Source organism: Pleurodeles waltl, chromosome 4_2, assembly GCF_031143425.1.
Source record: "Pleurodeles waltl isolate 20211129_DDA chromosome 4_2, aPleWal1.hap1.20221129, whole genome shotgun sequence".
NCBI lineage: Eukaryota > Metazoa > Chordata > Amphibia > Caudata > Salamandridae > Pleurodeles > Pleurodeles waltl.
In genome coordinates, this window is record NC_090443.1 from 27,752,506 (window position 1) to 27,767,740 (window position 15,235).

The following is a 15,235-nucleotide window of genomic DNA, read 5'->3' on the forward strand; positions in this document are numbered from 1 at the left end:
GTTTCACATTGATATTGCCATCTTATACTTCCACCTATACCAAACTTGAGTGTGGTGTGCCCCAGGAGTCAACTCTGAACCCGACCTTGTTTAACATATGTGGCTCCATTGCAGTAGATCAGATGGGATGGATCTTACAACTTAAGGTGAAGCTACCCAGATAATCATGGAAAAAAATCATTGTGATTCTTTCTTGGTGCAGACTAATTTTCTGTACTGTTTGAAAGATGTAGTCAGTTGGAAGCAAAGGAATTATCCTAAGTTTCATACAGACAAAAACAGAGGGTCTGATTTTAGGAGGCTACCATATCATCTAGATAAATGCATGGTGGCCGTCATTACTGAGATAATGTTCCACCAAGCAAACTCCGCTCATAATCTCTGGTTGATGTTTAGCAATAACATAGATTGTTCAGCTCAGATGGCAGACTTTTATAATCTTTCCTATTACACATATGCATGCTGGTATTTCTCCATCCAGCAGCTTAGAGCTTTTCACAGAGAAGCAGGCAATTGTAGACTCTCCACTTGATTATTGTAATGCATTCTATTTTGCACTATGCCGTTAAAAAAAAAAAACTCTGAACAAACTTTAGCTCTTTTTCTGCCGTAAAACCATCTTCAGAAAAGTCAAAGCTTAAAGACTGCATTCAGACACAACATGCATGCACACCGACTCCTCTAAATACCCATAAATTATAACAAGGACAACTTCCTTCCTTGCTTGCTTCTTACTGGTAATGGTCTGGCCTTTAGAACGATGTATAAAACTCAACAGTTTACTGTTAAATTTAATTTTGTCATGGCAGCCCCAGTGTCAGAATTCCTTGTTGGTACTTGTACACTCTACAAAACATTTAAACATCATATTAACTGCACATTATACATACCACTGCACTTGGCATGAAGAGGAATTACTTGCGTTGTGAAGAACAGGAGCTGTACTGAGCTCTTTGCAACCTCAGTGAATTCTGAGCCGTGTGGGGTCCTGGGATCGCTTCTGCAGTCTACATCTGCAAGAAAGCCTCTCCACCAAGCTGCTCATCTAATCCCACCACACCCCCCTTTACTATGGACCTGTACCCCATTGTATGTTTAGCATCTAGTAGTTCAATATATCTTACAGTCCATGCAGAGTTCCCCTTCATTGGCCTAATAAGGGACCAGCCCATCAATAATGCAGAGTTGATTATGCAGGATGTCTACCAATCTGAAAGTGGCTTCATGCCATTTTCTTGTACATATTTTATCAGCTACATAGGGAGTCTCAAATTCAATTCTATTGCATTTTTGCATACGCTCATCCATTAACCATGAATGCGATTAATCTCAGAAGGAAAATGTTAACCACACTAAGGCATGGTCGTATAGCAGTTGCTTCCTCTGGCACCACCATTACTACCCCTTTAGGGAGTTGTGAATGTAACAAATAACACAGAAAGGCCACTATTAGTTATAGTAGTTTGGATTCCTTGGTCCTCAACAGCATATGGGATGCAGTTGAGCGGCGTAGAGCGAGTCAGCATTGTTTTAAACGTGCATGATGTCACTTCACCGCCTGTGGCATTTTTTGTGAATCCGTGTCAATGCCTTACACAGCAGTAGTTTAGTCTTTTGAGGATGTTTATGCCATGCTCGTTAGTTATGAGTACTGCTATATGAGGTGCTGATTCTTAAATACTTACATACTCTCTTCTGGTTCTTAATTGTTTGCAGTAGTTCTGAGGATGAGGGCCCAGGAAAACCAAAACAGAAGAAAGAGGAAGGTGTTCCCCAAGGTAAGATCAGCTTAACCACCCCCTCACCTCCAACACTTTAAATTGCCGTCCAGCCAACCTTCTCATTGCCACGCCTTATTTCTTAGTAATCTTCCTGTAGCAATGAAGCTTGATATAATGCAGTGACAGCTGGTGATCTTTGAAAGTTTTCGGAGGGAAAATGCTTGTCCCAAATCCCAGTGAGGGTCCAGAATTCCTCCAGGAGTCTTCATGTGGGGGTGTTTTCCAGACATCAATATCTTTGTCTGTGAGCCATAAAAGATAATACAATGCAGTATCCATAATAAAACATATAGATAAATATCAATACAAATCTCCTAAAAACAATAAAATCATTGTATAATCAATTGATCGAATTGTAAGTAATACAAACAAAGATCCATTTGATTTCCATTCAGTTCAACATAGTTCAATAATTGCCTAGATCTGAATCTAGTATACTAAATTCATTACACATAACTGTGTTTTAAAGCTAAGGTTTGGAATACAGATAATATACTAAATAAAATCTAAACTGCATGTTGTTTGGCATAACTATAACAGCCTTCGATAAAGTTCAGCCTAAAGTGTGAAATGCTGGCTCTGGATCAGCAGTTTAAATCTTTACCAGCCCATGTTAACAACCATGACTGTTCGTCGATTTTCTAGATTTGGAGTCAGCATAGGTACATTATGTCACTTGTCAATCTCCAAATCTAAAGCAATATAATATTAACAGGGTCCTTTAAATTATATTCAATCAGTTTATCAATTAAGCAGCAATGAGACCAAGTCCAAAATACAAAGAAACCAATTTGTGGATTATAAAGTGCAAAGTGCTAGGACCAAATCCAGTCAATTAAAATCGAAGTTCAATATTCTCAGCTCTTGTTGTGCGAAGTTCTATGCTTTCAATACACTTTGTAGCGAATGAAGTGCTAATCATGACTTTGTTACAAATAAAGTTACGTAACCTGCAGTATTCTAAAATCTTAACGCTGCTTTATCTCTAATGTATGCAGCCGCTAATAAAAAGCGGCTTATTCCAAATACTATATAAGTAGTATCTGACCTTAGGATTCTTACTGCTTCCTTATACTTCCTTGTTCCTAGATTGTTACAGATCGGATGGATCCATTTCCTTCTAGGTTTTTCATAAGCTTTACAGAACAATAGCACATGCTCAATAGTTTGATGCTCCTCCTGTGGCATAAGCTGCAAATTGAATCATCTCTATTGTACCTAAGCTGGTCCCTTTTTACAGTAAATGCCTTAATTTGCAGAATTTCATACCGAAATTTCACGCAGAGCATTTTTGCAAGCCTTGGATGAATTACATCTAGCCACTCTTCAAAACTAGGATTTGATTTGATGTTTAAGTGGTTAATCTTCCCAACCCCATATTTCGATAGACTTTACAAAGAAGATCCTCCCAATACACTTGTTTCAGGAGAACCTTTGAGTGCGCAGTAAGGGTACGGGTTTCCTCCCAGGAGGATTTGAGCCCACGTTTAAAAAAACAAAAAACAATACCTCACATGAGACAGCCAGGGGAAGGATACAGAAGATCAGTGCTTCTCTGTAATGGATCAGATCTGGTATTGTCCAGAGCCTGCACCAGTAGAGCAAGGGTCTTAACGTTGCCAAGTAGTCGATTTGCTTTATGTTCAGTTCTAAGAACATTGGGATCAAGGGTGTTGAGGGAGGTAACCCTAATATACTTCTCATGAAGTTGTGCCCTTGTGACGCTAATTGTTTTGAATTGGCTGATCCCCATAACTCTGCCCTGTATAAAGCAGTAGCAGCTTGCCCTTTATATCTATAATCTTCAAGCATGGGGATCCTACTTTTACCCTCGAGTGTCGGTATTTAATCCTGATTACTGTAGAATTATGCACAAAGGATGCTTTAGCTTTATCCACGTGTGGTGCCCACAATAATTTAGAATCCAGCATTATCCCTAGGTAATTAAAATGTTTTACACATTCCAATGTTTGCCCTTGGATCAGAATATTCCTCTTAAGCAGTCTATGACGTCAAACAGGTATTTCATTTTATGTACATTCATTTCTAGCCCTTTTGCCATGGAATACTCAATAAAGTTCTCTAATAGGGACTGTAGCCCCATAGGCGTTTGGGACATTAAGATAGTATCATCTGCAGAGAGAAGTGAGAGGACAAAATCCCCGCTTAATCTCGGGAATCATGGACACACTGTTTAAGATAATTGACTACATCATTAATGTAGAGCGAGAATAGGGTTGGTTCGAGTACACCCCTGTCTAACTCCCCTATTGATGGGATTGGGAACTGTTAGTTCCCCGTTCAGGCCCCACCTAACCTTTTGTGCAGTTTTTTTTCATGTAGCCTGATTATCTGGACTAAAAAATATTCTGGGATACCCTGTTTCCTTAACGAGGCCCATAAGTTACCCCTCAGAACAAGATCAAAGGAAGCACGTAAATCTACAAATGCAATATAGAGATGATTTTTTTGCAGTTTGGAGTATTTCCACATAATACATAGGAGCTTGAAGACCTGATCAATTGCACTAGTTTTCGGCCTAAAACCTGCTTGGCAAGATGTTAAAATGTTGCCCTCCCCTATCCAATCGGGAATTCTATTTAGGAGCTGTATGGCATAGATGTTTTGTATTACATCAATCTGACTGATGTGCCTATAGTTTCCAGGCTCTTGCTTAGATACTTTTTTGTGGATCGGAATAATTTCCGCCCCTTTTCACGTCTCGGGGATAGGGCCTCCCCTTGCTATTGCATTACTAATTAGGTTTATGTATGGAGCCCATATATCAATACTATGTCTAAATGATCTGCTTGGATCTTGTCCAGACTTGGGAGTTTACCTAATTTGATGTTTTGTAAAACCGCCATGGTTTCATCTAGGCTAAAGCAAATATTCTCTGATGAAACCAATGTTAATTGCTCCCCGGCAGGAGGGGATGTTGAGGGTACTCCGATAGTTTGGAGTAAAGTTCAGTGAAATAACTGACCCATATATCTGGATCTATGTGGTGCCCGGTGTTAGATATCCCCTCTTTACTCCCATGGGCAACTAGCCTCTAAAAAGTTACTGTATCTTTATGCCTAGCTGCAGCAAGAAGGTCAGCTCAATTTTGATCCTCCCAGTTTTTCTCTGCCTTGGCCAAGATTTTCCCATAACTAGCCTATGCTTGTTGTATTCCCATCGGGTTTTTCACCTTTAAGGCTTGAAATAATAATTTCTTTGACCTTCTGTGCATTCTATTGTATACCAGAGATTGGACTGCCAGGGGGTGGTTTCCTCCCTGATCTAACTTCAGTTGTGTTATTTTAGTAAAGTAAGGCCTCAAGGCTATAGTCAAGGACTGATGTATGTCAAGTATTCGTATTTCAGTAGAATTTCTATGAACGTTTTGGTTTAGGAAGTCGACAAATGGATTTCATATATTTGCCATGACCCCCATATTACTCAGTACTGAGGGCAATTTTACTGACCTGCGATTATTACTAACAGAAGGTTTATATTCTATCCTGTTCCCCCCCCCCCCCCCCCCCCTTCCACAGTCAACTTAAATCTAGATGGCACCCCCTCAGTTCTATAATGAACAGGAAGTGATCACTTTCTCTTTTATTGTCTATTTTAAATGTTGTTATCCTATCTGATAAAGTTGTACTGTGCATAATATTATCAAGTCTTGAGCGTACCTTACCTCTTTGGAATGTATCCAAGTTGGAACCCTCCTGTGCTATTCTGCCATTGCTTGCCCTTAACCTGTGTTTTACGGTGAAGTTAATAATTTGCAGAGCAGCAGCCATGAAAGGAACAATTTCTTCACTGGAAAAGAGGGGAACACCTCTTACCATATCTTCATCTTCTAGCAATTGCTCTAGTCCAGCTATGGGTTTGTAATTACAATTGAAATTACCTTCTATTAATATAATTTCACCTGCAGAAATATCCTCTAGTATAGCATCTACAATTTCTATTGCACATGACTCCTGATTTATTCTCCTGTGTCTTATATAAACATTAAAAAGATTATATAAAATTTTATTTTTAACACTAATTAACACCTCCAAAATATCAGGGTAAGTTATATCATACACATTTATCTCAACATTTAGGGAAATTTTAACCCATAAGACTAATCCCCCACCCAGACAATCTCCTGTTTGCTACTGGGGTGGCACTCACAAAGTAGGTTTTATAACCCAGCTTATGCGGTGGTTCCATTAACCAAGCCTCCTGGAAAAGGCAGAGCTGAAATTGATCAACATACTCATGCCAATCTGGGTCAATTAACTTACTCCTTAGGCCCGCCACATTCCATATCATCACGGAAACCATATCCCTATCTATTGGACAGGCGGATCTTGTTGCCAGACCCTGGGATACAACAGGACCATTGTTGCCAGGTATTAACCCCTCATTCCTCCCTGTCCTCAAATTCTGTTGGTTATTCTCACCTGGGATTTTGTCTACTATTAGATACAGTCTGGCCCTGACCTAATGGACTCAGTCGGATCAGTCAATCTGTGGTCTCAAGTTCAGTATCTCTTTTGTTTGTTACTGTCTGATCCAGTCCTCTTTGACTGTCCCCCAAGGCTGAGGGGTCTGGGAAAAAGGGGTTGTATAATCTAAATCTCATAATAGATTTAGTGGATGTACCAGATCTCAACTCCATGGCAATGAGACCATTTATTACTCTTGTCCTTCACTGTTATTGCAATAGCATCATAACTCCCATTGCCTCCTGACAACCTTTCTGCTTTTACAGTATCTGAACGTATGAATGATCGGCAGTGCCGCTTATGTCTAATCCAGTGAATAAGCTTATTTTTGAGGGAATCCCCATCTTCCCTACATTGGTGGTTCAATTTAGGCACATAATTTAGATACACTGTGTTCCTTGGAATTCCTCAAAAGTGGCACAAACGTACAAAATACAATTCGATTTTGTACGTTTGTGCCGTTGCCAAATCCGGCGCTAAAAAAGTATAAATATGGGCCAAAGTTTCACATATTTACAGAACTATTTGCCCTCCTGTCAAGGGGTAGGTCATGTGATTTTTACTAGACACCCGACTTCTGTCTCAGGCGGCCAAGCCCTAGAACGGCCCTCCCAAGAAATTTTGCAAACTTCCTTGTGAGATTCACCTATCTGGAAACCAACACAATCCCATGACCTGCTATTGCAATCATTTTCCCATCCTCTGTCCGTGTGGTGTATACATGGCATTACACTGCTCGAAAGTTTTATTTAGCTGTGCTAGGGGTCTTGGGGGAGGTTAAGCATCTTCCTAGTGGCTGCAAGGGTCTAAGAGTTTCTGGTTATATGTGCCTCTCCATTTATTATTATTCCCTTTTTATCCTTTGCATTATTCAAAAAGGTTTCTACCAGGCACCTTAATTCCTCAACCTCTTGTGTTAGGTTACTAATAATCTCATAAATATGCTTTATCCCTCATTTTACGTTTCAAGCAGTTATCTTGATCTTGGTGTAATAATAATGTTCCCTCCTCAGGCAAATGTATTGCAGGGCCATGGTGAGGGTGGATATCTGTACAATTTTTATCAGACACGTTGTTTGGACCATCTTCCTATCTTCCTCCAAGACAGCGTATCTATTAGAACAAATTAGGTAACTCCCTTGTATTGCATCCTTTTCTTCAATACTTCGGCTTAGTCTTGGGAGCTGGCATAGGGCCTGTGCAGATTTATCTTTTTCTCTATTCGTTATAACAATAACAGGGTTTTAGTTAATTGGTTGTTGAACAACATTCCCTCCCATTGATGGCTTTTGCCCTTTGTGTCCTTATCTTTTTTTGTATAGGACGTGATCTTTTTATTGGGTGCTTCCTGTGATTTAGACTTATCACACAACAAGGATTCAACCTCTTCTATTAGATCGTCAATCTCGGAAATGGTACAGTTATCACCTGCATTCCTTATTTTCTTAGGAGTCTTCCCCTTGCCCATTGAAAGCTCAACCGCTTTACGTTTCCCCTTGGTCCGATTATTTTAATTAACTTTGGTCCCCACCTTTTCGGCCCCTATTGATATTACTTTTGCTCGTGGGAAGACCTTCTCTTCATTTACTAGTTTCCTTTGTTATCTTCCTCAAGAGCATTAATTAAGATCCCCTAATGGGTCTTCGCACAATTGATCTAATCTGCTGGACACTCTATCGACTGATTTACCCAAATAAGCCCCTAAATACCTTGTTTATTCTGGTGAAGTCCACAACGACCAGCTGGGGGTTTTAAAGAACATTTTAAAGGGGGGGGGGGGGGGGCTCTGCCCATTCTCCTGGGCTTTGCCTGGGCGCGTCCTGCGCTGCGGGGGAAGAGTCAGCGCTATAGGTGAAATCAATGCAGGAGTGAGAAACCGTGCACCCTGGGACAGGTAGTCCCACCAGGGAGGCAGCCTTGGGCGAGGAGGCAGACGGTCAACCAAGGTAAAGAAATCACACCTCGCAATGGCCCCAAAGAATCAGGCATGTCCCGCGTCATGTGGGGGTGGTTCTTACCCTTAGAATGTTTTGGGAAAAAAAATGTTTTCTAAAAATTACATCAGCAAAAGGTTTGTTGTGCTAGGATCACCATCCTCTCAACTTTAAGGAACATGCAATTGAATCAAACAAACATTATTTTTTTAACAGATATTACCTTTTTTTTTTCTTTTTCTAAGAGATATTCCATTATTCCCTAATTTGTGTGCTTCCAGTGTACTTCAGGTTGAAAACAGATGTGAAACTCCTAGGTAATCCCAAAAAGCTATACACTTCTGGAAAGTAGATACACATCACTCAAATGCAAAGGCTGAATACCTTTAACAACTAAAACATCTCCATCATTCCTCTAACTTTTACAAATGAAAAACAAACACAACACCACATAACCAATCACAAACAATACAACAGTTCATTAACCACAACCAAATAATCCACCAACACTGCCGCTTGCAAGAAGGAAACCAAACATTAAGCGAAAGTGCAAACAAATGATCACAAGGTTGCCTGACCATAACTGAAGCCCACATTTCTCTAACCATACAAATTCCCTTCTACCTCAAACAATAGACACAAGCACAATTCACCCTCAAACCTGCAACATCAAAATGCCCTAACCATATCCCTATCCTCGTCCACCACTACAAATAAGAATCATTGAAAGTCTCACCATGGACAGCTGTGAATCCTTGATAAAGGTCACCCAAATCCAACTATTCCTTCCTCTAAATATTTAGCCCACCACACAGCTATACCAACTTTAAAGATATCCTGCTTCTTGCAGTAGCCAACACCCATCAGGACCACCCAAACCTCTAGATTCCAGGAAACCTCAATGTAAGAAGTTGGCTCTGTATATACTATTTCAAAGTAAGAAATAGTGTGTACAGAGTCCAAGGGTTCCCCTTAGAGGTAAGATAGTGGCAAAAAGAGAGAATTCTAATGCTCTATTTTGTGGTAGTGTGGGCGAGCAGTAGGCTTATCAGAGGGTAGTTTTAAGCATTTGTTGTACACACACAGGCAATAAATGAGGAACACACACTCAAAGACAAATTCCTGGCCAATAGGTTTTTTTATAAAAAAGCAGGCACAGGGGCAGCCGGGTGCAGAGTGCAAACAGGTGTCTGGTTTCTAATAGGAATTAATGGGGGGGTCTCTTCAACGATGTAGGCAGACACAGGGGGGGCTCCTCGGGGTAGCCACCACCTGGGCTAGGCAGAGGGTCGCTCCTGCACTGGAGTTCGGTTCCTTCAGGTCCTTGGGGCTGCGGGTGCAGTGTGGTTTCCAGGCGTCGGGTTCCTTGAAGCAGGCAGTCGCGGTCAGGGGGAGCCTCTGGATTTCCTCTGCAGGCGTTGCTTTGGGGACTCAGGGGGGGGTCAACTCTGGCTACTCACGGACTCTCAGTCGCCGGGGAGTCCTCTCTGTAGTGTTAGTTTTCCGCAGGTCGAGCCAGGTGCGTCGGGTGCAGAGTGGAAAGTCGCCCGCTTCCAGCGGGAAACGTGTGGTCTTTAAAAGTTGCTTCTTTGTTTCAAAAAGTTGCAGTTTCTTGAACAGGGCTGCTGTTCTCTGGAGCTTCTTGGTCCTTTAGATGCAGGGGAGTCCTCTGAGGCTTCAGAGGTTGCTGGACCCTGTTGGATGCGTCGCAGTTGCAGTTTTCTTCGAAGTAGGGAGACAGGCCGGTGGGGCTGGGGCCAAATCAGTTGTTGTCTCCGTCTTCACTGCAGGGCTTCAGGTCAGCAGTCCTTCTTCTTCTTTAGGTTGCAGGAATCTATCTTCCTCAGTTCTGGGAGCCACTAAATACTCGATTTAGGGGTGTGTTTAGGTCTGGGAGGGCAGTAGCCAATGGCTACTGGCCCTGAGGGTGGCTACACCCTCTTTGTGCCTCCTCCCTGTGGGGAGGGGGGGGGCACATCCTAATCCTATTGGGGGAATCCTCCTTCTACAAGATGGAGGATTTCTAAAAGTAAGGGTCACCTCAGCACAGGACGCCTTAGGGGCTGTCCTGACTGGTGGGTGACTCCTCCTTGTTTTCCTCATTATCTCCTCCAGCCTTGCCGCCAAAAGTGGGGGCAGTGGCCGGAGGGGCGGGCATCTCCACTAGCTGGGATGCCCTGTGGTGCTGTAACAAAGGGGGTGAGGCTTTGAGGCTCACTGCCAGGTGTTCCAGTTCCTGCAGGGGGAGGTGAGAAGCACCTCTACCCAGTACAGGCTTGTTCCTGGCCACAGAGTGACAAAGGCACTCTCCCCATGTGGCCAGCAACATGTCTGGTGTGTGGCAGGCTGGCAAAAACTAGTCAGCCCACACTGGAAGTCAGGTATGTTTTCAGGGGGCATCTCTAAGATGCCCTCTGGGTGTATTTTCACAATAAAGTGCACACTGGCATCAGTGTGCATTTATTGTGCTGAGAAGTTTGATACCAAACTTCCCAGTTTTCAGTGCAGCCATTATGGTGCTGTGGAGTTTGTGTTTGACAGACTCCCAGACCTTATACTCTTATGGCTACCCTGCACTTGCAATGTCTAAGGTTTGGCTTAGACAATGTAGGGGCATCGTGCTCATGCACACATGCCCTCACCTGTGGTATAGTGCACCCTTCCTTGGGGCTGTAAGGCCTGCTAGAGGGGTGACTTACCTATGCCACAGGCAGTGTGAGGTTGGCATGGCACTCTGAGGGGAGTGCCATGTTGACTTAGTCATTTTCTCCCCACCAGCACAGACAAGCTGGCAAGCAGTGTGTATGTGCTGAGTGAGGGGTCCCTAGGGTGGCATAAGACATTCTGCAGCCCTTAGAGACCTTCCTTGGCATCAGGGCCCTTGGTACGAGGGGTACCAGTTACCAGGGACTACCTTGGTGCTAGGGTTGTGCCAATTGTGGAGACAAATGTACAGTTTAGGGAAAAAACACTGGGGCTGGGGCCTGGTTAGCAGGGTCCCAGCACACTTTCAAATCATAACTTGGCATCAGCAAAGGCAAAAAGTCAGGGGGTAACCATGCCAAGGAGGCATTTCCTTACACTCAACATATGGTTTGACAAGAAAAATCTAACAAACATAACTACTGCATCCAACTTTGAAGCCTTCTGCCTATAAAACAAATCATTTCTGGCCCAACTCACTGCACAGGACACACACTAGATGGTATATTTGCACTCCAAGGAGAAGTCCGTTACATACCACTTAACTGGAACATCCACATCATCACCTTGAAGAGCCATTCACTTACCAACAATACGTGGAAGAGAACAAAAGCCACCAACAAACGCTCATACAGATAATGGAAAAAACTAGACATCCAGCAACTTTCACGTTGAAAAAACACCAATAAACATGTGGCCTGAAGATAAACACACCTTCTACAATTGGATCTGTGCTGCACTGGACAGATGCTAACTAAAACCACATCCAGAACTGACCACGAAAAGAACATAACATGGGTTAATGACATTAAAAAAAAAAAAAAAAACACAACTCGACATACTATAAAACAAATGGTGAAAATCAATAGATGAATCTGACAAAAGCATGCATGCTACAGCACTGTACCCAAGCCGACAAAAGAGCCAACAGAACTATAAAAGACATGCAGATATCCATGCAGATAACAGAAGCAGACTGCCCTTCCAAGAAACACCGATAAAATTTGAACTGAATGGAGTGTGTGAACACAAACACCATGATTACAAGACCTGTGGCAAAATATCCAATTAATTAATCTCAAACATTAAAAAGATTGAAAATTACTTGAAGTAGAACACAGATGACAGCTTAACAACATATGACCTAACCACCAAAGGAGGAGACAAAATAACCATCCATCAATGCATACCGTCAATACTGTTGCAAAAAGATTTCCTCAATATTATCATTGGAGCGAACACCATCAGGATCATCATCAGATTCAGCACCACCAAGAGTCTATAAAGATATTCATTGGTCAGCCTGTGCAGGAGAGACAGCCAGATGCCTACTCACCAAATGCCTAGAACAAGGTGTATTCCCACTTGAGCTACACCTACATCAAACCTCTCCACAAAAAGAAAAACCTTGCCCTCTCTGATTGAGCAAAATATAGGCCCATATCAAATGGACCTTTCATAGGAAAAATTGAGAGAACAGTGTTTATTCCACTCTGTAATTTCACGAAAACATTATGGGCCTGATTATGAGTTTGGCCGATGGGAACACCCGCCCACCAAACACTGGGGTGGTTGCCACCAAGGTTTCCGCTGGTCAGCCCAGCGGGGAAGTGGTAGCAGCATTGGCGCTGGCTCATAATCGAGCCGGCAGCTATGCTGCCGCCCACAGGGGGCACCAGGACCCTCGCATTGCGCATTGTCTGCAGAGCAGACAATACGCATTACGAGGGTGCTAGGTAGTGGGCCCCCCTATGGCCCCCTACACCTGTCGTCTGCCATTGTTATGGTGGTGAAACCACCATGAAAAGGTTTGCGGAGAACCAGGTTGTAATCAGCAGGGCGGTGCTGAGTTCAAAGTGATCCTGGCTGATTCCAACCTGCACTGACATGAGCCCGTCTAGATCGCTGACACCGGTGGAGAAGGCATTAGGTTGGCGGGGCTGCCCACCAACCTCGTAATGTGGTCAGACCGTCACAACCATAGCAGTCCGACAGCCACCACGAGCGTGGTGGTCAGAGGACTGCCAAGCTCGTAATTAGGCCCTATGACTTACTGTCAGACCAACAGTCCAGTTTCAGACCAGTCAGAGGCAGTCAGCCGTTATTTCCATCTGGGATGATCTAAAACTCAGTGGACAAAAGCAAAGTGGCTGCCTTATTGCTTCTGGGTTTATCAGCTACATTTGACACTGTCCACCAACCACACCTACTGCAAAGGCTTCACAATATCAGAATCTGTGACCCATTTTTTAAATGGGTAACTTCTTATCTCATAGACCAAGTGTAGTCTACCTACTCCCCTTTCACATCACTTCCTCACATGTAACACTGTGGTATTCCTCAGTGGTCCATCACATCCTCTCCAGTATTCAGCTTCTACTTAATTACCAAATCTAATTTAATCACACAACCTCATGTGTTACAGCTGTGCATATGACACCCAAATCATTTTGAAAATGGATAGCCCCAGAAGGCCTCTACGGTTCAAAATTCAGTGACTACCTTCTAGTCATAAACACATGGATACTAAAGAACCATCTAAAGCTCAAGACTCCAAAGACATGACATGCAGACCACAACAATACTACCAGTCTAATGCCATATAGCCTAAGGAACTTGATGCCCCTCTAACAACATCAAGTGAAGTTAAAAATCTAGAAACCTGGGAGCCAACCATGGATTCAGACTTAACCTTGATAACCCATGCTAACAATGTCAAAACAAGTGCCTTCTACTCAATGAAAATATCATATTGCATCTTCCCATATCTTGCATACCAACATAAACCGCAAGCTACCCTAATGCTTGTAATCTCCAAGCTTAACTATGCCAACAACCTATACCTTGGCGCGCCTGCTTTCATTATACGCAGAGTACAAGTCATCAAGAATGCTGCAGCAAGGCTTTTTCTCCTCCTTCTCCCAAGAGAATGTATGACCCTAGTCCTGCAATCGTTCCACTGGCTACCTATAGCTGGAAGGGCAATGTTTATGCAACTCTTCACTGTCCACACAGCCTCCCAAGGAAAAGGACAGTTATACCTACAAGTTAAATTCAAGCAATAAAAACCAAACTGAATACTGCGCTCCAGGCTTGCACCACTTATCGTACACCTTACCATAAGAAATCCTCAGGAGGCACTGTTTTCTCAGTACAGGCTGCCAAGCTCTGGAACTTGCTACCAGCTAGCAGCAGAAGCACCCAGAAGCATATACACTCCGAAGATAGCTGAAATGTCGGTTATTTCCTTGATAAATGCACTACCTGCAGACAGGCAACAGAGTCCAGAAAATAGTCTCACTTTCAAGCTAAGTCCTTGGCTTACAACCCACCAATTATAAACAACTCAACCAGCAGCCTGCTTTCATTATGCAAGCTACCAAAAAAAGGTGACCTATGGGTTGCTGTGACATTATATTGATATGCACTTCCATATAGAACTTCAAATTAATTTTGAATGTTTGAATAGCTGACATCATTGCATCAGGTGCATCCCCACCCAAAACACCACCAACCTACCCTCCCCAAATAATTCTAAAACCTCTGTGCATAGCCTTTCAATTTTGTTGGCGCATTTCCTTTGTGACATGGAGTTGCCTTAAGGTCCATGGTGAGATGGTCGTCACGGTGTAGGACTTGTTGGTCTTGCTTCACCTGACCTTTTCTCTCCTGATGGACTTAATAATGCAAGATAGTTCACATCCTTATTTTTGAGAGACATTAAAACCCAATTTAAAAAGCAGGTCCTCTAATAAGACTTTCACTTAGGATTTGCATAATTCCTGTTATTGCACCTGGCTCCCCCATTAAACTATGTATCCAGTTCAGAAACTAGTCTCTAATTGCCCCCAAAGGAAAGTGCTTAGTGCACTAGGATGAAATTCGATATCACTACATCTTAGTTCCTATCTTCCTAGTTCCGTTAGGCTTTTTGAGGCAACTTATGTTTTGGGGCTGTATTTGCTCCCTGTTGATGTTGTACTGCAACTTCTTTCATAAATCATAGAAAACAGACTGAGAGCTGATACGATTCTCCTTTAAGACAATAGAGAATTGCATGCCTACATGATATAATATTCAGAGCACTGAACATTGGGTGTAACCAAAACTGCCTCAGGGTTTTTAGCCTTTCACAAATGCTTATCACATGCAACAGGAATTCCTCTAAGGCAGTGCATAATCTACTTTGGTTGTTCATTTCTCGATTTCGGCATCCGTACCAGTAACATCTTAGTGGTATTAAACCACAACACAGCCTCAAAAGATCATATTTTGCCATGTTGGGGTGAGGCAGACTCAGATGTATGTTACGGCCCACCATGTCAGCAAG

The 15,235-nt window shown here is 42.7% G+C and overlaps 1 protein-coding gene across 1 annotated transcript in view; it reads left to right on the forward strand.

The window, feature by feature from the left end:
* The window catches only part of GTF2F1 (general transcription factor IIF subunit 1), a 185,435-nt gene that overhangs the window by 94,911 nt on the left and 75,289 nt on the right, over positions 1-15,235 (forward strand). Inside the window, exon 9 of the mRNA XM_069230467.1 lies at positions 1,717-1,778. Within this exon, the coding sequence (XP_069086568.1) occupies positions 1,717-1,778 (62 nt within the window). The remainder of the gene's footprint in view (positions 1-1,716; positions 1,779-15,235) is intronic.